At 58.8% G+C, this 20,944-nt stretch overlaps 1 protein-coding gene across 1 annotated transcript in view; it reads left to right on the forward strand.

Annotated features, from left to right (window-relative positions):
* The first annotated feature begins 4,264 nt into the window (after positions 1 to 4,264).
* Positions 4,265 to 20,944, forward strand: part of SLC9A1 (solute carrier family 9 member A1) — a 29,386-nt gene continuing 12,706 nt past the window's right edge. Inside the window, exon 1 of the mRNA XM_032202359.1 lies at positions 4,265 to 4,770. Within this exon, the coding sequence (XP_032058250.1) occupies positions 4,437 to 4,770 (334 nt within the window). The 5' untranslated portion in view covers positions 4,265 to 4,436. The remainder of the gene's footprint in view (positions 4,771 to 20,944) is intronic.

A 20,944-nucleotide genomic window follows, 5' to 3' on the forward strand; every position in this document is an offset into this window, starting at 1 on the left:
GTAAACATGGCTTTCTCATCCCAGCATCCGATGTTGTTCCATATAAACACCACCATGGTGAGCGTCCTCATGAAATAGGGTGGCTGGATTTTCAGTCTCAAGAAACAGACAGGGAGGAAGGAATAAAACTGCCTGAGAGTTGGACTTGGCCTGCTTATTACACGAGGGAAAATAATTTGAGTCAGACAGAAGGCATTACTTAATGCTGTCAATAAGTACACATCTCCTGTCATCAATGTATGCTGCACATATGTATGCAAACACACGCAAAAAATAGCGTAAAAAATGTAAAAAATTCATGATAAAGTTAAGTTTTCCACACTGTGACATAGTGAGGCAGTCACAGTGAACATGAACACAGGTTTATAGGTGTAGACCTTGCTCTGTGAGAGAGAAGCAACACGGTTTGTCTTGCAGACATCAGATAAGGAGTGCTGGAGCTGGACCAGATATTTTTTTTTCAGGCAGAAATGGTTCAACTAAAGCAGCTGAAATAAAATTTAGTGGCATGCATTCTTTACTTTCCACTTAACTCTGTTGTTTATTGGAGCAGACCAGAGAAAAAGAAAATCATTTGACAGCCTGACCTGCATCCACTTTGCCCAGCCAATTGTGAGTTGGAAGCAGGGATGGGGGAACAGCAGCAAAGTATAAACCAAGAGGTAGTTGTGCCGAGTTCATCTTTTTCAAATAAATACACAGAGGATGAGAAAGAAACAGCTGTGTCCAATATAGAAATAGACTATACATGTATAAAAATACTCTTGTAGCCAGTGTGGATTGCAGCCAGTATGTACAGCAAGGTTTGCGTTCCTGGCTTCTTTGAGCAAATCTACAGAAAACGGTTCCCTTCTCTCGTGTGTCTGCCTGGGTTTGCCTCCCTGAGCAATGTAAAAGATGTTTACCTTTTGATGATTAATGTCCTCTGGAAAATATTCAGACGCTCTGGTCAAAGCCTTGCTGCAGATTCAATATGAGGGCTGAATTCTGCATGACTTGGATGCAAACACAGCTCTGGCCATTTGCTGGGTACTGCATTAGTGTGTGCTGGGTTGTGAAATAGCGTGCTTCTGTGGCCTACAGGAGCCTGGGTCAGTGCAGGTGCCCAGCTACACGGCTGCTTGAAGGAAAGAGGTGCAAAGTATTTCCAGGGACACACTTGTCTTTCCAAGGAAGACAATTATGAAGTTAAATGCGGAGGAGCTGTATCCACAGTGTGTGATTTTGCTCTCCAGGATACAATAGGATAAGCTCTGGTGTATTATAACTTATGCAATTTGCTTGATTGGACATTTTTAAAGCTCCAGGTGCCCATTCACACAGTAGTTTTGCTCTCCCTTTGCAGGCCAAGCAGCTCAAGCCTCGTTACGCTCCCTCCCAGCGCGAGGGTGGTGCAATTTCCAAGACTCTCAAGCGGGCATCTTGGCTGGGCCGTAAAAAGCTGCAGGTAAAGGGACTCCTCTCATGGCACACGAGCTAGAAATTGCTGGAAAAAAGCACCAAGGCAGCAGCCCGCAGGCCCTGATGGGGATATTTGCCATTATCAGAGCACTGCAGAGACGATTCATTAACTCCAGTACGCGGATTTAATTGAATGTCTCCAAGTCTTTGTGTCCCGATCAGGAGGAAGCTCTCTCCCCTTTGTCAAAATTTGCACCAACTTAAGTCATTTCCAGAGCACCAGCCTGTTCCATAGGTTGAAAGGCCTCTGTCCAGCCAGCGTTATTCAGCCAGGCGAGTGCAAGCATGCTCCCAAAGTAGCAAGAAGTTAATTTGATGCTGCATCCCCCACTGGTAAAGGTACAATGGGGAGATACGAGACGGTTCGTGCCAGCCCACCACGGCTGTTGATTGATCTAGGCGTGAGGAGGTGGACGAATCTGACCCAGTTATTTCAATGGAACACTGTGCCGGTTTTAGCTTCTCAGAACTGTTTCTGAAAGAAAACCAGAGCCAGTGTTTGCTCCTGAAGCAGCGTCTAGTTGCCTGCGTGTTCCCAGCACCAATCCTGCTGCAGCTGAGACACAAATTAGCTGCCATAGTCTAGGATCAGGCTTCTCACCCAGTTATGACTAAGCTCTTTCAAAAGGAGAAACATTCAGGATTTCTTGCTTAATTGGTAAAACAGATTAATTTGACTATTGAGAACATAACCAAGCGGAAGAGAGGAATTGACACACCTAGCTGGTTCCTGCTCAGACTCGTGATTCACGTTAATTGATGGGTCACGTTTGTCATTGATCATTTCCACCAGCAACACGGCGTGCTCCCTCTTCCCGCCCAGGTCTGCCAGAGGACGAACGTCGGCGTTTCCTGCAGCTTTCCCCAGGCACCATCACGCTGGAAGCTGATACCATTTTAAAAGAGGAACGTCACTGATTGAAACCAGCAAGTGAAACCTTCAAAGCTCTTGGGTTGTAGCTGCCACGTGCCTTGCCAAGAACCCACGTCTTTCTCACACCAAGTGCCCCCAAGGATCAGGGGCTGCATCTTTAACAAAAAGCTCCATTTCCCCTGACTTTCAGTTGTTAAATCAGTTCAAAACTCGCGCCAGCTTTGATGGCTCCAGTGACGCTCAGGAACAGCGCGGCAGAGCCAAAAAATCAGGCGCGTGGTGCTGAGCAACCCCCCCACACTACGCCTGGGGTTTTATTAGATCCTTATCAGATTTCCTGCAGTCTAGGACGAAGGGCACGGAGCTACCAGCAGGCGCGGATGGGGTTACAGCAGCCCGTCGGCCTAGAATAACAGCCAGTACCCACCAGGCCCCTTCTAACCCCGCTGGAAGCTTTGCAAATCCCACAGCCCCGTTCCCCTCTCCCAACAGCAAACACGGAGGGGGCAGGAGGCTGCTCTGCTCTCCCAGTGCTCTGCTGTCCCCAGCCCTGCAGTGCCACCCCCCTGCACCCCTCCAGCAGCACGGCCTGGGCCCAGGTCCCCGTTCCCTCCCTTCCTTTGGCACCTTGCATTATGGCCCCTTTGCCTCCTGGTGCCCACCTCACCCCTGTGCGCCCATCCACGCATTTTCACCCCCCTCCACGAGCTCAGCCTACCTCCACGCACCTCCCTTTGGCACTGCACCACCCCGCACCGCACCTACCTCCGAGGCTTGCACCCGTGCCCGCCTCATGCTTCTCCTCCGTGCACCCTTTTCAACCCAACCGCGCCCTGCGCCGCACTCCACCTCGCTTTTAGCACCCCCTCGTTTCCCTGCCCCACCCTTTGCGCTGCACCCCGCTTTGCCCCGCACCCCTTGCCCCCACGCACCCCCCTTGCAGCTGCCCCCTGCCTTGCAGTAGCTCCCTCCTGCTCCTCTGCTCCCCCTTTTGGGTTCTAACCCTGCTTTGCAGCTGCCCCCCGCCTTGCCGTGCACCCCTTGCCCCCGTGCACACCCCTTACAGTTCCACCCCATTTTGCAACCCCCCCCCACACCCCTTCCAGTGCCCTCTTTCCAACTGCACCCCACTTTGGAGCACACTCCTCAGCCCTCCAACCCCCTTTTCCAGTTGCAACCCCCTTTTCAGTGTTCCCCTTTCCAGTTGTACTGTTTTACAACACACCCCATTGCAATGCCCCCTTTCCAGTTGCACCCCGCTTTCCAGTGCCCCTTTCCAGTTGCAGTTTCAAAACACCCCCCCTTTCCAGTGCCACCCCAATTTGCAGTGTCCCCGTCCCACTTGCAGCCTGTTTCACAGCACACCCCCACTTTGCAGGGCTCCCTTTCCAGCTGCACCCCGTTTCAAAACACCCCCCCCTTTCCAGTCGCACCCCATATCACAGCACACCCCGCTTTGCCGTGCCCCCCTCCCAGCTGCACCATCCCAAAACACCCCCCCCTTTCCAGTTGCACCCCACTTTGCAGCCCCCCCTTCCCACTCACACCGTTTCCCAGCACCCCCCACTTTGCAGCCCCCCTTCCCAGTTACACCCCATTTCCAGCACCATTTCCACCCCCCTCCCCGCTTCCCCCATCCCCCAGCACCCCCTTTCCGCGTGCACCCCCCTTTTGCAGCACCCCCTTTCCATCTGCGCCCCCCTTTCCATCTGCACCCCCATCTCCCACCACCCCCTTTCCACCCACCCCCGCTTCCCCCCCGCACTCCCCCACCCCCTTCTCTTCTCCCACCCCCTTCCCCTTTATTTTTTTCCCCTTTTTCCCCCGTTTTTTTCCCGCCCCTCCCCGCCCTGCCCCCGGCCCGGCCCCTCCGCCGTGCCCAGGGCGCTGCATTCCGCAGGCGCTGCGGGGCCGCCTCCGCCCCTGCCTCCTCCCCGCGGCCGCCCCGGCCGCTCCGGGGGATGTTCCGCCGTTCCTCCGCCACCCAAGCCCCGGTCCCGGTCCCGGCTCTTCACAGCCTGCCGCCGGGGCTGCTCCGAGCCCGCAGCACCCGTGGGTCCCGGTCCCCAGCGAGCCCCCGCCGCGCCCTGCGCCCTGCGCCATGGCCGCGCTCCTCCTGCCGTGGGTGCTGCTGGTGTTGCTGGGCTCGCTGCTACCCGGGCAGGGCTTGCAGGCCAACCCCATGTTGGCTTCCGAGCCTTCCCGGAGACACCCGGCACCGCTACCGGGTGGGGAAGCCGGGGGTATCACGGCCGCGCCGCCGCCGGCCACGGCGCAGGAGATGCACCCGCTGAACAAGCAGGCGGCCAACCACTCGGGCGAGGGGCACAACAAGCACCGCAAAGCCTTCCCCGTGCTGGGCATCGACTACGCTCACGTCCGCATCCCCTTCGAGATCTCCCTCTGGATCCTGCTGGCCTGCCTGATGAAGCTGGGTAGGTCGGCGGTGGTGCTGGGTGATGGGGAAGGGTCCCCACCGCGAGCGACCCCGGGGTGAGCGCCCCGCGGTAGCCCCGGGAGGGACCCCCTGGATTCCCGGGGAAGGTGCTGTCAGCATCCCGGGTGCGACCCCCGGAGCATGCAGGGTGCGACCCCCTGGCTGGACGGGGCAGCATCCCCGGGCAAAGCCCCCTTCACGCCCCGGGCACCCCAGGACGGGGGGTGCATCGCTCTCCCCGCGACCTTGTGTCTGCTGCAGGCCCGGCAGCCGGCGCAGTGGGCACCCCAGCCCCCTTGGTTGGGGCAGGCTTGCTTGTCCCGATGCCCAGAGCATCAGCGAAGATGCTCCCCCAAGCACTGACCATCCCCTCTTTGGGCAAGGGGCGTTTTAGGTTTCCCTGACATCATTCGGGAGGCAGGCAGCACCGGGGAGGAAGCGTCGGCTGCGTTGCTTTGTTTCCTTCCCGAACCACAGCCGCCTTTTGTAACCTTGGAGAAATCACTTACAATTTCTCCCCGCTTCGGCCTCCCCTTCCTCCCGGGCATCGGGCTGGGCATCCCAAACCCCCGAGGATCCCTGCGGGAAGGGTGGCGAGCGGCCGGGGGCAGAGGCTGGGAGCAGACCCCGCGGGATGAGGGCTCCGGAAAGGCAGCGGCGTGCCGGGGCGGCCGGCGGGTTTTGGCTGAGTGTTTCCCAAACTTCTGCAGCTGGATCGATCGCGAGCCAACCACCCCACAGCGTGCCGTGGTGCCACCACCTCGCACCCACCGGCACCCAAGGGCCAGACCTGGGGAGGTCGCGTTGGCCCCGCTCCAGCTGGGGATTTCGAGGGCAGGTGAAATGTTTGCCTGTCCCAGCCCTAGAGTGGGCGACGGGAGGGAGGGAGGGAGGATGTGTGTTGCCTTAATTTTGTTCCTTAATTACCATCAGAGCCGTAGCAGCGCTGGCAGCTCCTTCTGGAGCACTGCAACAGATTGAAATCTGGCTGGGGGTCCTGAGACATCACAGCCAGGGACATTTCCCTCGGGTGCCTGCTTTAAGCCGTTCTCCATCCTGCTCCACTGGGTCCCAGAGACCCCAGACGTGGCCGGGATCGCGGACACTCCCTGCCAAAGTTTTCCCCCAAAGCACCTCACCCCGTTCCCAGATTGCTGCGAGCGTGCACAGGCCGGTAAAACCCCATTTTCCGAACCCCTCCCGCATGTTTTATTCACGCGTAGACAAATGAGTGAAAACGTTTCCATGCCAGAGGCTTCCCGGGCGAGCAGAGCGGCGTGGCGAGGCGGAAAGGGGACGTGTGGGTTTCGGCCCTTCCGGGCTTCCCCCGTGGAGCAAAGTGCTTCAAAAGCGTGGGTGGCTGAAGGCAGCCTCGCCGCAGGAAACGCGGCCCTGAAACCTCCTCTCCCATGCCTCACCTAGCATCTGTTAAGCGACCTCTGCTAGCTGCTCGGGGCTACTGCACCGCCGTCTCTGCCGCCTGTCTCGGGGAGTAAAGAGTGATGAAATCAGGAGGATCTGCGCGGAAGCCGGAGGAGAAAGGAGGGGCCAACACGGCTGGCCCCTCTCCAGCCAGGGCTCTGCTCTCGGACGAACTCAGGGCACGATTTGGGAACCTCGGCTCGCTGCCCGAAGCCCCCCGTGGGCAGCGGAGAGCCCGTGGGGCACGGGGACATCCCCACGAGCAGCCAGAGGCTGTTCTGGGAGCCTGCCCTGAAAGTTAGGGTTTGTTTGCCTTGCGTGGAAAGTTATTTCTGGCCGTCAGCTGAGCTCGGTTCGTTCACAGTAAAAGTATTCCGCAGGGCTGTGCGGTGATGGGGAATATTTTAGGAGCTGCCTCGCAGCTCTGGCAAGGGTCCCTCGAGGATGGCAGGTGCTCTGCAGGGATGCTGCCGATGCCAAAACCGTACCTTCAGCTACTGACCTAGCAGGGGCTTTGGCAGCAGAGCCGTAACGGGGCTTTGTCCTCTTCCTCGGCCTCTTCCCCAGGGTTTTGAGGTTGCGTCAGAGCGAGGGGGACGGCGGGGCTGGCTCGGCGTGCTGTTCCCACGTTGCTGGTAGAGCTGAATATTCAGGCTTCCTCAGATCCATCCCGTCCTGCATCAGAAGAAGTTACACAGAAGTCAGCACGTCGCCTCTGGGTGTCCCCAGCTGGGGTGCCAGGGGGTGACCGCACAGCGCAGGCAGTCCAGGGGCTCGGAAGCACTTCCAGAGCTCTCCCTTGTGCCAGGAGATGCAGCCAGAGCTTTGTCCTGCTGCTGGGTTTCTCCTGATTGCTCTGGGTAATTCACAGGCAGCCTTTGGGGCTTAAAGGGGGACATAAAGGCAGCGTGGGGATGCCCCTTTGAGGCATTTCACCCCTCATTTTACTCCTGCACCCTGCTTTTTGGGACAGGACACGTCGCTTGTGGCCGCCGCGTGCCTCGCAGGCGTGGGCTGCTTCTGCGTTGCCTCATCCCAGCACGGAAGGGCACGGCTGCTGCTGCCTGCTGCCTGCTTCCCTTTGCGCTCGAGCAGCATTTTCAGCCTGTGGGGGAGAAAATGGGGGAGGGACAGCCACGATCGGGCTTTTCCAACGCCCCACCAGCTACGTGCAGGCCACATCTGGCGGTGACCGTGCCAGGAGCGGAGCTGGGTTAGCTCGCGGTGTCGCAAGGAGATTTTGTCTCAGCCTGTTGCGTGTCCCCAGCACGTCAGACCTCCAATCCCTCTGTCCCCGGCCTCCCCGCTGCCTTACTCACCTCCTCGAGGCTGTTTGTGAGGGCTTTGTAAGGGCACTGGGGGGTTTTCCTCAGCAGGGTGCTGGGGGAGCAGCTGGGGAAGGGCTGGGTGCTGTGCCCAGCACAGGACCGGCTGCACGAACCCGGTGTCCCGAGCCCAGCAGCGGGGGGAATGAACGACCTTTCAGCTCCAGCAGAGGATCAGGAGCATTCGGGTTCGGCTGTAAACATTTTTCTATTTCGGGGGAAAGGGAAGGAGTGAGTCAGGGCTGGGAACAGCCGCTTGTGGTGAGCAGTCCCCTCGCTGGCTCGTCTGGGGCCTGGTGGTCGGAGCTCTGCTGCAAACCAGCTCCTGCCCACCTGCGGGGTTAGCTGCGTCCCCAAAGCCCGTCTCAGGTCCTGCCTTTTGCAACAGAAAAGCACAGCAGTCCCATTTCCCTCCCGGGGTCAGGTTTGATGCAGGACGGCCGTGTTATTTGCAGGGCCGGCTGCACCAAGTGGCTGTCCTGCATCGGAGAGCTCCCAGATCCTCACTGTCCTTCATGGAACAGCCTCACCACTGCACCTAGCAGCTCAGGCAGGTACCGGGGTCATGATTTCCTACACGTCTGCTCGAGGGACTGCTGCAGAGGTTACCTACGAGGCAGTGCTCTGTGGCCGAGCTCTCCTGCCCTGCTTTTGCTCGCTGGTGCGTGCGAGACGTTAATTCAGCGCCCGGTGCAGCAGGCTCTGCTCGGAGCCCGTAGCAATCACTGAGTCATTGCTCTGCCTTCTTTCTTCCCCCTTCACAGCCTTTTTTTCTGTTTGTGTGCCTGGGCCGGGGCTGTTTGGGGTGTCTCCGTCTCTCACAGTCTGGCAGCAGCCAGCGCCGTCCCCATGCCTGTAGGAAAATCCCCCCCATGGCCCCTGTCCTTATCAGAGCCCCATAAAACCACCTGGGGAGCGTGTCCCTGCAGAGCCAGCTGTCCTGGCAGAGAGGGAGCCCAAAGCCCTGGGATTTGGTGTCACGTCTCAGCTCCGTTTGCAGGGCACGAGGCAGGCACCGGGTCCAGCTCCTGCGTTCAGCGGCAGCGCTGCGGGGGCGGTTGGTTGCCTTTGGCCAGCTCCAGCCGGCCGTCCCTGTCACTGCTGGTGTCTGGAGAGGAACGAGATTAAGGAAGTCCCTTGGGGCCTGCGGGCTGGTGATAGGAGCTGAAAAAAGAAGAGCAAAACGTGACCAATGCACGTGGGGTTGTGGGCAGAGCGAGCCCGGCGGGGGCTGGGGGCAGCTGTGGGCACGGCGGGTCGGATCCTGCGCTCGGAGGAGAGGGGACGGTTTCCAAATTGGCGAGGGAATGGTTTTTAGAGGCTGACAGCTGCAGTCTGACAGCCAGACTTGGGTGCTAAAACGCTTGAGCGCTTTTCAAATGCCACCCTCTGGTTTTCAGCCTGCCGCATCCATCTCCTGGGGCTGGGTGCTCCTGGAGGGGCCACCCCGGAGGTCTCACAAAAACCCGTGGGTTTGGGGCGAGGACTTGTTGGGGTGAACGAGCCGGGTAGCAAACCTGTCGTGCTGGAGGCAGGGAGCGGGGAACGGCGGGTTTAGGGTGCAGAAATTCATCCCTGAGACAGGACACGAGGGGACAGCACCGGGAGAGCAACGCCGTTTGCAGGGCTCGGGAAGGAGACGAGAAGAAACGTTCGGACGTGCTTCAGCCTTCATCATCGCGTCGGAAATACGTCTGCGTGACGTGTGGCGTGAGCACACCCGGAGTTATCTCTGCTCCCCGTTATCTGGGAGTTATCTCTGCTCGCCGTCTGCCTGGCAGGGCTCTCGGGCTCCTTGGGGTGAGGACACGGGGAGCACGGCGGGGCCGCTCCGCTGGGATGGGTTTGGCTCCGTGGGCTCTGTCATCTGGGTCTGGGCTCTCTGATGTGGGTTCCCTCGGGGACCCCAAGGCTTGTCCTACAGCCTGCCTGCTCGTTATGTGCAGGGGCTGCAATTACCAAGGCAGAAATACAGGCTGAGAGCGCCCCAGACCTCGCCACGCGTCGCCCTGTTTGTGTCGGCGAGCTGGGGGCTGTTCTGCAGGGGACCTGAGGCCTGGTGAATAACCAAGGGAAGGAGCCTGAAGTACTGCTGCAGCTGGAGCCACCCAAGTGTAAATTGTCGTGCTAATGAATTTAAACAGCCTCTTCTAATGCTGACTTGTTGCGTTGGGCTTCCTGGTCGGGGAATGATCCAGCGCTCGCTGTGGTTTGCCTTCTCTCCCTTTCTGGTTTGCCTTCTCAGAAGGAACGTCCACGGCGTTGTTTTCTTCCTGTTCTGCCCGTTGCTGATGTCTGAGCAAAAATAAAACCTCCAAACTGTTCCCTCCGTGGATCTGAGAAAACCATTACATTAATTAGGGCTGGAAGAGCGAAAGGTTCCCGCTGTGGGGTACAGGATGGTGATGGAGTGGGGAAGGATGAACGCGTCTGAGCGCAGTGCTGCTAATCACAGCCCGGACCTCCCCAGCGAGGCATAATGCCCATTAAAACAGAATTATGTGTGGTTTGCAGTCACGACTTTCCCCTGTACGGGAACCTCGTCACCTGCTGTGCTTTCTGTACCCGAAGGCCATTCGGGAACTGAAGCTTTTGTTTCGTCCCATTTATTAATTGTGCCAGGGGCCGGGGAAGGGCGAGCTTCCCGCAAAGCTTGCAGGTGGGATTTGGGGTGTGAGTGTTGTTTGGCAAAGTCCTGCGATGGCCAGAGCCTGGATCAGCGCTGGCCCAGCTTTTGGGGAGATGTCAGGAAGTTGTCCCTCCCCTGAGACCTCAAATAGACCTGGGATGGTTTGGGGTTAGAAGCAGAAGGAGCTGATATTTGGCCCATTTGGTTTACAGGACCCCCCATCAGATGGTCCCAGTGATGTCCTCCACCCCAGCACGTCTCAGACATGCAGCCACGGCTTATCCACAATACCCAAAGCTGTCGGAGATCCCTTAGAAATTACTGGGGTGGAGAAGTAGCCTGCTGCCTTCAATTAGTGTGGTAAAACAGGTTGTGAAGCATTCATGGAGAAATGCAAACTGGCTGGAGCTGGAGGGAAGGGAGAGGGTCCTTCTTTGGGTTACGGCACAGGGAAGGGAGCTCCTTGTCTGCAAGGGAGGGACAGAGAGCTCAGGGGAACTGGGGAGCTCAGGGGACTGGGGTTTGGCTCTGGGCTGTCCCAGGGTCGTGCAGGAGGCAGCCCTGCGCTGAGAGCATCGCCCCAGCCGGCGCTCTGTGGATGCGGCTGTGGGCACTGAAAGAGGAAACTTCAAGCAAGCAACGATGAAGATGAATTACTGCAGCTGCCTCGTAAACATTTGATTACTTTTTTTTTTTTTTTTTTTCCCTTTTGGGTCCCCAAGGCTTAATTTGTTCAAATAAAACCAAATCCATCAGGAATACTCTGCGAAAACACGGGCTAGCTGAGCCGAGACGGAGCTCCGGTTCTGGTGCTGGAGCCGAGCTGCACTTCTCTGGTGCACCTCTCTCTGGTGCAGCTTGATAACAGCCTCGGGGGTTTGAAATCTCTGCTGGCTGGCTTCAAAGTGAAGCTTTGAAGGGGAATTGTGGCCACAGTTTGGCTTTGGCCAAGTGTCAATGCTCGGTTTTCCTGCCCATGGATGTGCTGCTGCTTGAGGCGAGTCGTATGATCACCGTCTATTCAATGTGATGCTTGATGGTATCTCGCTTCTCTCTCTAATTTTCCAGCACCTTCCAGTTGTGTATTAATTGCGGGAGGGATATCTTGTGGTGTTTTGTTCTCCTGCTCTGTCCTGGGGCAGAAGAACACCCGTGTGCTTCTGCTTGGGAGCGAAGAACTGGAATTAAAATCGTGGCAGGCAGGCAGGCACGCACACGTTGCTGCTGCGGGTTGCTCAGCAGTGGTGAGATCAAAGATTGATCGCTGCTCACAGCCACGTAGGGAGAATTGGGCAGCTTGTGCTTTGGTGAGACGTCACCATGTGGCTCGGGGTTGCCTCCTAGAGAGCTTGGCCCACTTGCTAGCTCCATCCCCGGCACGATGGATGTGATGGGGACAGGGCTGACCGAAGGCTCAGGAAGTTGATCCCGGAGTGGAAAGTTGAAGAGTACAAAGTGCTTCTCGTAATCAGAAGGGAACAAATGCGTTTCCTTGGGTTGCCCAGGAGTGACTCATAAACATCATAGCATGCAGCAGTCTTTGTCTCCAGAAAGTCGTAACACAATCAGCCTCGAGGGACGGCTCTTGAATTCCACTTAATAGTGGGTGGTGGTAGAAAATCATTCCCCTCTCTCTATTAAGCCTGCAAGAGGCACATCTGCAGTAGCAGGCTCCCTTTTGCAGATTTCCAGCAGGGTTTTTTCAGGGCTTGGAATTGTTTAGGAGTCACGACATGCCAAATCTTAGTGACAAATCCGCAGAGCAGGCAGCTTCTCGCCCTGGTGCTGGAGGTTTTAGCAGCACAAACGCCACAGGCACAGGCTTAGGCGTGCACAGACCTTTAAGCAGGAGAGCTGGAGTATCCAGCCTCAGTTTCCCTCTGCAGTCCCGGTCCCTGGGGTAACGTATGGGCTCTTCATGCCTGTGAAATGCCACGTGGAAAAGAGCATCTGCAACCAGGAGCATGCGTTTTAGGTTGGCTGGGTGTGAAATCACACCGTGCATGCTCCTGCTCGGGAAGGATGCTGGAGGACCGGTGGTGTCGCAGCGCAGGAAGGCTGAAACGGTGCCTGAAGAGGTGGCTCCAGGCCCGTGGGACTCGTCAGCCCCTCGGGTCCCGGCGTGGAACTGCGTCACGGCAGCTCCCACGGGATGCTCAGGAAGAGGATAAGTGGCTGGACGCTTGCTCCGGCTCCCGGCTCGCCGCCGTCGTGTGCTGCAGGTGGCGGGGCTTTGTCTGGCTTCGCCAAGTCCGGTAGTAATCGGGGAGATATTGCAATCGCATCCTCCCTCTGGTCGCAGTGGCTACCAGCAGGTTGTTTCCTGAAAAGCTTTTGTTTGTCTTTCCTGCCCCTGTTTCCGGGAGGAAATCTGCCCTTCCTGGGAAGGGCGATTGGCATTGCTCGGCCTGGGGAGTTTACCAGTGGTCACCTTGGGCTCGTGGGGGTTTAACTCTTGCTGGGGCTCCAAGGGCCAGCAGGAACCAGTTCATAAATGCTGCACCGTGTGGTTGAAGGCAAGAGGCTGGGAGAGTGACTGCAGTCTTATTTTGGGTGGCCAGCAGTCTCCAAACATCGCCTTGAGTGTCTCCGACTCCAGAGCAGTCCAATATCTTCACGGAGCAGTGTGAGCTTCAGCTTTGTGCTGTACAAAGGTAACCTGGACGATTTTATTGCAGAAAGCCCACGGCTTCAGCCAGCCTGGCTGCACCGACCCCTCCTAGCCCAGCTATTTGTGGCATCCAGCGCACGCTGCAGCAGCTGAAGAAGTCTGAGAAAAATACGGCTGCCGAGCGGTTGTGTTTAGCTCCTGGCCCTTTTCCGTGGAGCTGGAACGGTTTTTGGTAGCCCTCCTTTTGTTGGGCCGTCTCAAAGAGCTCTGCCCCAGCTGCTGTCCCCTCTCTGATGCGGCTGGAGGATGCAGACCCAGACGAGGATGCTGTTGCCATATAGAAAATTCAGGCTTTTTGGGGTAAATGCGCCGTGCCCCCAGCGTGCTGCTGCGATGCCACCGGGCCGGGGACGAGGCTGCGGGCTCAGCCTGAGCCCTGCAGCAGCCGCAGCAGAGCTTTGGCCCCGCGTGCCCAGCTGCTGCTGGACCAGTGCCACGGGCAGGGGCAGGTTCACATGGTCACGCCTTAGCAAAAGGGAGCGTGGAGCTGCTCTGCAGGCTCTCAGCAGGTTTGGTAATCCCAGCCCCTGGCTTGGGAGCGGCCGGGGAATGTGCCCGCCGGAGCAACGCCGGCACCGAGCTGGTGGGACCGGGGTTACCTTGGACTCAGTGGAGGTTTTTCACATCCAGCTTGGCACCTAGCGCCAAGCAATTCCTTCCTTGAGCGGTTTTCCAAAGCTCCTCTGGAGGATGTTGGGTTTTGCAGCATCTCGTCGAACAGGAGCCCCGCTGAGGCTGCGTTACACCTCCCTCGTTCCCATCAGGAGGCAAAGGGGCACTGCTGTGCTCACAGCTCTGCCCCACGAGGTCTGGGAGAGGGCTCCTCAAGACACCGAGCAGCCCAGGGCTCTTTGAGATGCCAGGCATCACTGCTTCCCTCAGCAGCATCTCTGTGTGGCTCCGTGGTTCCTCCCTGCTTGAAATTCTGGAGCCGTTGGGTGACGGTCCAGGGCGCCACGGGTCCCTCCTGTAAGAGCAAGTAGCTCTTCCTTTGTATCTGCTCCTCGTGCAGAGTGCCCTTGGCTTTCCTTTTGGTTTGAAGGGGAGGCATTATCTAAACATAGGACTGGAAATTGGGAGCTGCTGAGTTCTGATGCCAGCTCTCACGCTGTTCGCTTGGGGACGCGGGCAAGTCCATTTAATGTCTTTTGTTTCTCATTTCCTTTTTACAGCTGAGAGGAAATTAATACCAGCTCTGTAAAAGACTCCCAATTGATCTGTTAATTTCTTGTGAGTGCTTCGGAGATAAAATGAGGGTACGTGCCTTTTGTTGCAGCGGTTCTCCCTGCTCTCAAACAAATTCAAGTGCTTCTGCTAAACGCTCCTGTCCGCGGATCACCGCCACGGTGCTCTCCTGCGGCACACGGATGCTTTGTGCTGGAGTTGGTGCTGCCCAGCAGCTTCAGCAGTGCTCTGTTAACCCAGCCCAGGTGCCACCGACTGGGTGACGAGGACCTGTGGGACACGGGAAGGCTTTGGGCTGCCCCAGCCTCATTGTCCTGTCCTCTCTTGGAGGCCATCTCCGTCCCACGTGGCGGCTGTCCTGCTGCTCTCCCCTAAGCCTTCTGCTTGTGCTGTGTGCCCCGTGTCAGGGCCAGCTCTCAGCGGTGCTGAGAGGGCTGAGCCCTGCACAGGCTGGTTGAGGTTGGCACAAGTGGCATTAAATTGGTGCAGAGGCTCAGGACAGGCCCCTTCCTGCCCAAGGGCACCAGCACCGCCGCTGTGGTTTGCTGCCAGCGGCACGGCGCAGCACAGCGGGGCAAAGCGTTTAATGTCAGTTCGTCGTGGTTAATTAGGGCTGGGGAGGGAAGATTAAAGAGTGCTCGGGTTCAGCTGGCTGTGAGCAGGCATTCCTGGTCAGGGCAGCGAGGTTTAATTTGGGAAGAGCTCAGCCTTCGCCGGGGGCACCCTCGCTCTTGGTTTTCCAGCAGGAAATCCTCTGAGCTGGACGGGGTGCGGAAGGCAGCGCCTGCAGAGCGTGAGCCGGCGTGGGGAGGATGTGGTGAGGCTGAGCATCGAGATGTTCCAGCTCTGTGCTGGGCTCGCTGCTCTGCGAGGGAAAGCCCTGGTGCGTGCTAGGTTGTGCCGCGGCACGGCGCCGGGTAAGCCGCTGGGATCCCCCGGCGTGGTGAGCTGGGAGCCTGCAGATCCTCCGTGCAAAGGTCTCAGCGGGTTTCACCGAGCTGTGCCCCGCTGGGTGATTGGGAAGAAAGGGAGGGAAGAGCTGAGCTGGCAAATTGCAAATCCAGCAGCAGGCAGCCGTCCCCAGCTCCGTGCCGGAGGGGCTCTGGGTGCCTGCGTGCTCGGTCTGCGTTGGGCTCCAGGAAAGGGAGCTCTCGTCGTCGTCGTCGGTGCTCTCACCGTTTGCGTAAGCAGCTTGTTTGTGAGTGCACACGGCAGCTCTCTGCAGGGCGCTGCACCCATCCTGGCAGGCTGCTAGCCAGGGTTCCTGCAGATGATTCAGATCTGCCTCGTGTGCCTGGGCTCGTTGCATCCTCCTCCTCCTGCGCTGCAGTACTGCAGCGCTGCCGTCAAGGTCCCAAGGCACCAGCATCTCATTTGGCTGCAGCGCAGCGGCCTCACCCCCTGCGACCTTCCAGCAGGGCTCTGTGCAGGGAAAATGAGGTTTCCCTCACCGAGGGGGGAGTTTTGCTTCCTCAGGGGTGCATGCAAGGAGGGGCGTCAGGGCAGGCAGGGAGCGTGGCTCATTTGCTTGCAGCCCCTGCCTGCAGCTGCTGCAGGATGAAGGGGCGCGTTTGGTTGCGTTCCCCAGACTGCTCGTCGTTTTGGGACCCTTCTGCATCCCCAAATCCAGCCCTGCACTAAAACACAACCTTGTGTTTTCCTGGTGGGGGGCAGCACCTTAATCATCTGTGAGTGTTTCTCTGCTGGTGCTGCCTGTGGCTAGGAGGGGGCTGCACCACCAGCGTGGAAAGTTTGGCCCTCCTGTATCCCCCCGGGGCCAGACGACGCCTGCCACGGCTGGTACGGCCCTCGTTGGAGCCAGCAGCCCTGGGGGGGCCACACGAGAGCTTCCAAGGAAAGAGCAAGGCGCTGGCACCACGGGCTGGCTGAGAGGCACGTTCCTGCGTGAAGTTGCTGCAGGCGCTGGGTTACCAGAAGAGGTTTTTCCCTTTCCAGGACTCCTCGCCCTGCCCTGCCAAGCTGTTCCGGACCCACGTGGGGTTCGTGGGCTGCTCCTCGTGCTCTGAGCCCTTCCCACCAGTGGCAGGATGGAGAGGAGCAGTGCCACCAGTGCCCTGCAGCGACGGCTGGTGCCACGGCACACCAGACCCGCTCCAGGTATCACCAGTCCCTTTGGCTGTTGCTCGTCCTAGCAGCCAGAATGCATTAAATGGCTCCAAAGAACCTCTCTCTGAAAGGCTCTGGGCACGGAATAGCACAGCCTCTCACCTTGGACAGGCTATGAGCTGTCCTTCTCCTTGTCCCTGGATCCTGCAGCGTGCCAGGCCAGCCGTGCTGATGCTCTGGCTCCTGTCCTCGGTGCACAAGGGGCACGAGGAGCTCTCAGAGCATCCTGCTGAGGAGGAAGGCTCTGGCTTCCACATTTTCTCTGTTTACCCCATTGTGGGGCGTGGGTTGTGCTCCCTGAAGGTCCCCAGAGGAGATAGGGGAAAGGCAAGCACGTGTGTGCTTCCTCCAGCCACCCCGGGGGTGCAGGATGCCTCGACTTGTCTCCTCCATCGGAGGCTTTGCTGGGGGCTCATGAGCAGGAGCTGGCTGCGAAGCGCTGCAGGAGGCTGGGGCAGCTGCCAGGCTCTCTGACTTCACCAGCCCTGCTGCAAAACCCTCGCCAGCCCCATAAGCCCTTTGCCTGGGATGAAGGCTCTCTCCTGATGCAGGCTGTGGAGCTCTCAGGGTTTGACTCATTCGTGAGTCGTCCCAGCGCTATCAGCGCCGTTCTTATCTCTTGTAGAGCAGCCGGGGCCGGGCAGGTCACCTTCTCGTGCACGTTTGCCTTGCTGTATGCAGACGGGCTGAGCACACAAGCCTGGGCGAGCTGGAGGCTGTGCCAGGCACCTCTTGATCTCCTATCGCAGCAAACTCCCTTCCCTTCACCCCCAGTCTGTTTGCTGGAAGGGAAGGAAAACAAGGGGCAATTCAGCGGCTGGGCGGGGGGACCGGCTGTTTGAGCAAGGGCAGCGGGATGGGAACGTCAGACCTGAAAAAAAAAGAAAAAATAAAGGCTCTATCTGCAGCAAATAGCAACGGGGCTTAATGGCTGTTGGCTGCCATGCGGTACCAAGGTGGTTTCTGGAGGCATATATGTGTAATCGAGCTCGTCGACAAGGTTTGGGAGCCAGCCAGGGCTCCGTGTGTGCGGGGGGACGGATCCTGCAGGGATCCAGGCCAGGGGCGGCTCCGTCCTGAGCCTTGGGTGGGTGCTGGCCCTGCAGCCCCGCTGCGGGATCTGCATTAACTCAGTGAGTCACGAGAAGCAGTATAAATTAATTAAGTTCCCATTTCTTGGCTTTTCTTCCTAATTAGCCACAGGAAAATAATGAGGGTTGCACGGAACGTTTTGTTTGATCTGGAGCAAATCGTTCCGCTTGCGAGCTTTTTATGTACCTGTACCTTAAAGAATAGAGGGAAAACGTCAACTCCTGAGCAGAAAATGGCATTTCGGAGGGGAAGATCAAAAGATTTCCATTCTGTGCATCGAGGCCGTGGGATGCTTTTCTAAAAGGGCTCCCCCAGCCAACACAGATCGTTGCCGGCAGCCCGCCGGAGCTGCAGAAGTGTCCTCAGGAGACCTGGACCTGCATGAAAATGCTGCCTGTTCCGTGGTGGAGCAGAGCAGGGCTTGTGACCAGCCCCACCGAGCTGCCCAGGCTGGGCAGTCCCCGAGCGAGCCCGTTCGGTGCCCCAGAGGGTTGGAGGCTCAGGTGGTGAGGCTGCAGCCTGGGAGCCACGATGGATGTAATTTAAGTGCCGTGCTTTTCCCACTTCCCCTTGCAGGGTGACAGGAGCTGTGGCTCTGCTCTATTTTTAGGTGTAAATCACCAGCTCTTTAATTCCTTCGCAGCGAGTTCAATTTTCATCCCCTTCCCTGGAGACTTCCCCGCTCCGTCTGCTAACGGCGGCGGGGCCGGGTGCGTGCGGCTCCGTCTCCTCCCTCTGTGCCCTGCTCCCTGCTCATGTGCGCAGGCTGCTCACTGGATCCTCTCCGTTGTACAAGGCAGACGGAGGCCAGACGCACGTAGAGCAGCCACGAGACGTCCCGGGAGGAGGCCGTGCTGCAGGCCAGGAGCAATCAGCAAAGCCTGGCTGAGCTTTGGACAACGGTGGCGGCGGCGCACGGCCGGGTGCTTTGCCGCTGCGCAGGGGAGAGAGGAGTCTGGCTCCTTTTGTGGAGCCACGGTCAGGGTCTGGGAGCACAGAACGGGTTATTTCCCCCGGGGACGGGTTGCAAAATTCGGTCTTGATGGGTTGCAGCTGGGAGCTGAGAGCAGAGGGGATGCCAACAGCGTGGCCCCGGGGAGCTGCGCTGCTGCGTCATGGGGAGCCCTCTCCTCGCAGCCCCAGTGGGCAGGACAGCAAGGAGGAACACCAGAGAGCTGGAATCACGGCTGTTTCTACAACCACAGGCTGTGAATGCCCTAAAAGCTCCCACGCACCAAGGGAAGGGCTGGCAGAGCGCAGGGACCAGCTCCTTGTCCCCTGCCAGCCCTGTGCCGCGGGGCAGACGTCCCCAGGGACAGCATCCTGGTGCTGTGATGGCCCTGTGGGGCAGGGGGGACCCGTGGAGAGGGAGGGAATGTGGGGCACGAGAGGTCTGCTGTGGGAAACAGTTGGTGGGTAAGGCAGGAGCTAACGAGACAGCAGCATGGCAGGAGAGCTGGCAGCAGGGCTCTGTTCCTCCATCCACACGGGGTTTTAGCCCTGCCTGCGGTTTGCTCACGCATCCTCAACCCTTTGCCACCCCAAAATGCAGAGTCGGAAAGCCTTCCCAACTGCAGCACCCGATTTTGTGATCCGAGGTGCAGCTCTGCTCTGCGAGGCGGTTGGGTTTGCTGGAGGGGGAACTGGGAGAAATCCCCCAGACACCGCTTGGCTCCGAGGTCCCGGTCCTGTCCCTGGCTTCCCCGTGCAGGCACCACCCGGCTCCGTCCCTCCGGCCCTGGCAGTGCCTCAGTGGGCTGGGAAATGGCTTTGTAATTGTCTAGCCCCTGTGGCTGGTGACACACAGGTGCCTTCATCTGGGGCTTACCCAGGAAAGCGTCCGTGTGTCGGGGCTCTCCGCGGTTCCCGTGTCACGAGGGAAGGAGCCAGCACCTCCCTGCGTCTGTCACCGCCGGCTGGTGGCTTTGCTGATGGAGCAGGATCCACCTGGCTGCAGCCAGCCTGCTGCCCAGAAGGGTTAAAGTGGCTTTTGGAGGGGCCCTGGCGCTGCTGAGCCACGTGTGCCTCCTTCAGCCGGTGCTCTCTGCAGTGTCCTTCAGAAGGGCAGCCCTGCTGAGCATGCCTGCCCCCCCTTGCTGCCTCCTTCCCGGCTTGGTGCCTTCTCCCTGGGCTTTTCCAGCACTGCTGCATGTCCCACAGCACATCCCTGCCCCAGCCACGATGCCACCAGTCCCACCGTGGGGTCCCTGGGGCTGCAGCGAGTGCAGTGGCATGGCCATGGGACGTTGGTACACCTCTGGGACCTCCTCATCCAGCCTAACCCCATGCTCACCTCCTTCCTCTCAGCACAAATCTCCCAGGGGGTGGAAGGGCCGTGTAATCCCCGCCAAAATAACCCTTTGGGTTCTCCCCAGGGGCTGCCGCACGCTTGCCAAACCCTGCAGCAGCTCTTGTAGACTCCTGAAGCCCTGGGAAAGGGGGTGTTTTTTGTAACTGGCCTCGTTTCTCGTGCCTCCTCTCAGCTAGCAGACAGCCTCCTGGAAGCAGCGTGGCTCTGCCATAAATCTCGCTGCGTGGGCACTCGGGAAGCCGGGGGTGCAGCCGCAGGAGCGTGACATCCAACTGTGAGCGTGCCAACGCCGTGCGCTGCCTCCCCTTGTGGCTCCCGGCGCTCCCGGTGCTGCCCGTGTCAGAGGAGGGCTGTGCACAGGGTGAATTTTGGGGTTGAGGGTTGGGATGCAATGCCCGGCAGCAATCCAGCTCTGGGATTTTGGATGTGAGCATGTGGCAGCTCTGGGAGCTGTTGGGACCTGATAATGCTGGTCCCAAGGGCGGGCACGCCGTGTCTCTGTACCCTGCGGGCATCACCGGGCACTGGGACGTGGGCTGAGGTCGTGCTGGGACCAGTGGTGGAAAACTGGGCTTAGCACTGGGCGAGCTGAGGGGTGGGCTCGCCTTTTGAGTCCTGCCAGCCCCCAGTGCCTCGGGTCCTGGCAAAGAGCGTGAAAACGGAGCCTGGTGGGTTTTATTTCTGGCTTCTGACCATCAGCAATTTTTTAGGGGCCGGGGAGTTTTGTGGCTCAGACTCCAGCCATGTCCCCGGGGTGGGAGCTCGTGGCATAGGGCATAAGCGCATAAAGGCTTCTCCTTTCTTTCTCCATCAGCATTCTTTTAAAGGATTTGATTAAAACACTATTAAAACATTCCTTCTGCACTGCTTTGGGAAAGGTCCTTAAAGCAGGGGAGCGCTGCCAGAGCCGTGACTAAGCCCAACCTTGGATCCCGTGCCACACAGAGCTGTACTGCAGCATGGCAAGAGGGGACAGCACGGGGTGGGTGGGATGGGGGAATTGCTGGCGGGCAGGTGACCCCATGGGCACGCCGTGCCCCTGGTCCTGGGGGCTTTCTGCTGCGGGGTGAGGCTGTGCTGAGCGCCGGGAGGTGCCGCTGGCCCCCTTTCACAGCGGGTTGCCAGCTCCCCGGGGCGGCTCTCAAGTGGGCTGCGCTTGGAGAGCAGCAAATTGGCCACTTTTGGCCTGGAGAGAAGATTTCCAAAGGGCTGCGAGCAGCTCGGGGCACTCAGATCGCCTCTTTGAGCTGCAGTGCCAGAATGGCAAATGCTCGTGTGGGGTCTGGGTCGCTCGGACAGCTGCGCTCCGCGGCTGCTGCCTCTGGGCTGCTTCCCAGCACCTTTCCCTCCGTATCCCTTCGGGCTGGGGCTTGGGCAGGAGGTGGGGGCAGATCAGATGTGGCAGGTTTC

The sequence above is a fragment of the Aythya fuligula genome, chromosome 23 (assembly GCF_009819795.1).
Source record: "Aythya fuligula isolate bAytFul2 chromosome 23, bAytFul2.pri, whole genome shotgun sequence".
Taxonomy (NCBI): Eukaryota; Metazoa; Chordata; class Aves; order Anseriformes; family Anatidae; genus Aythya; species Aythya fuligula.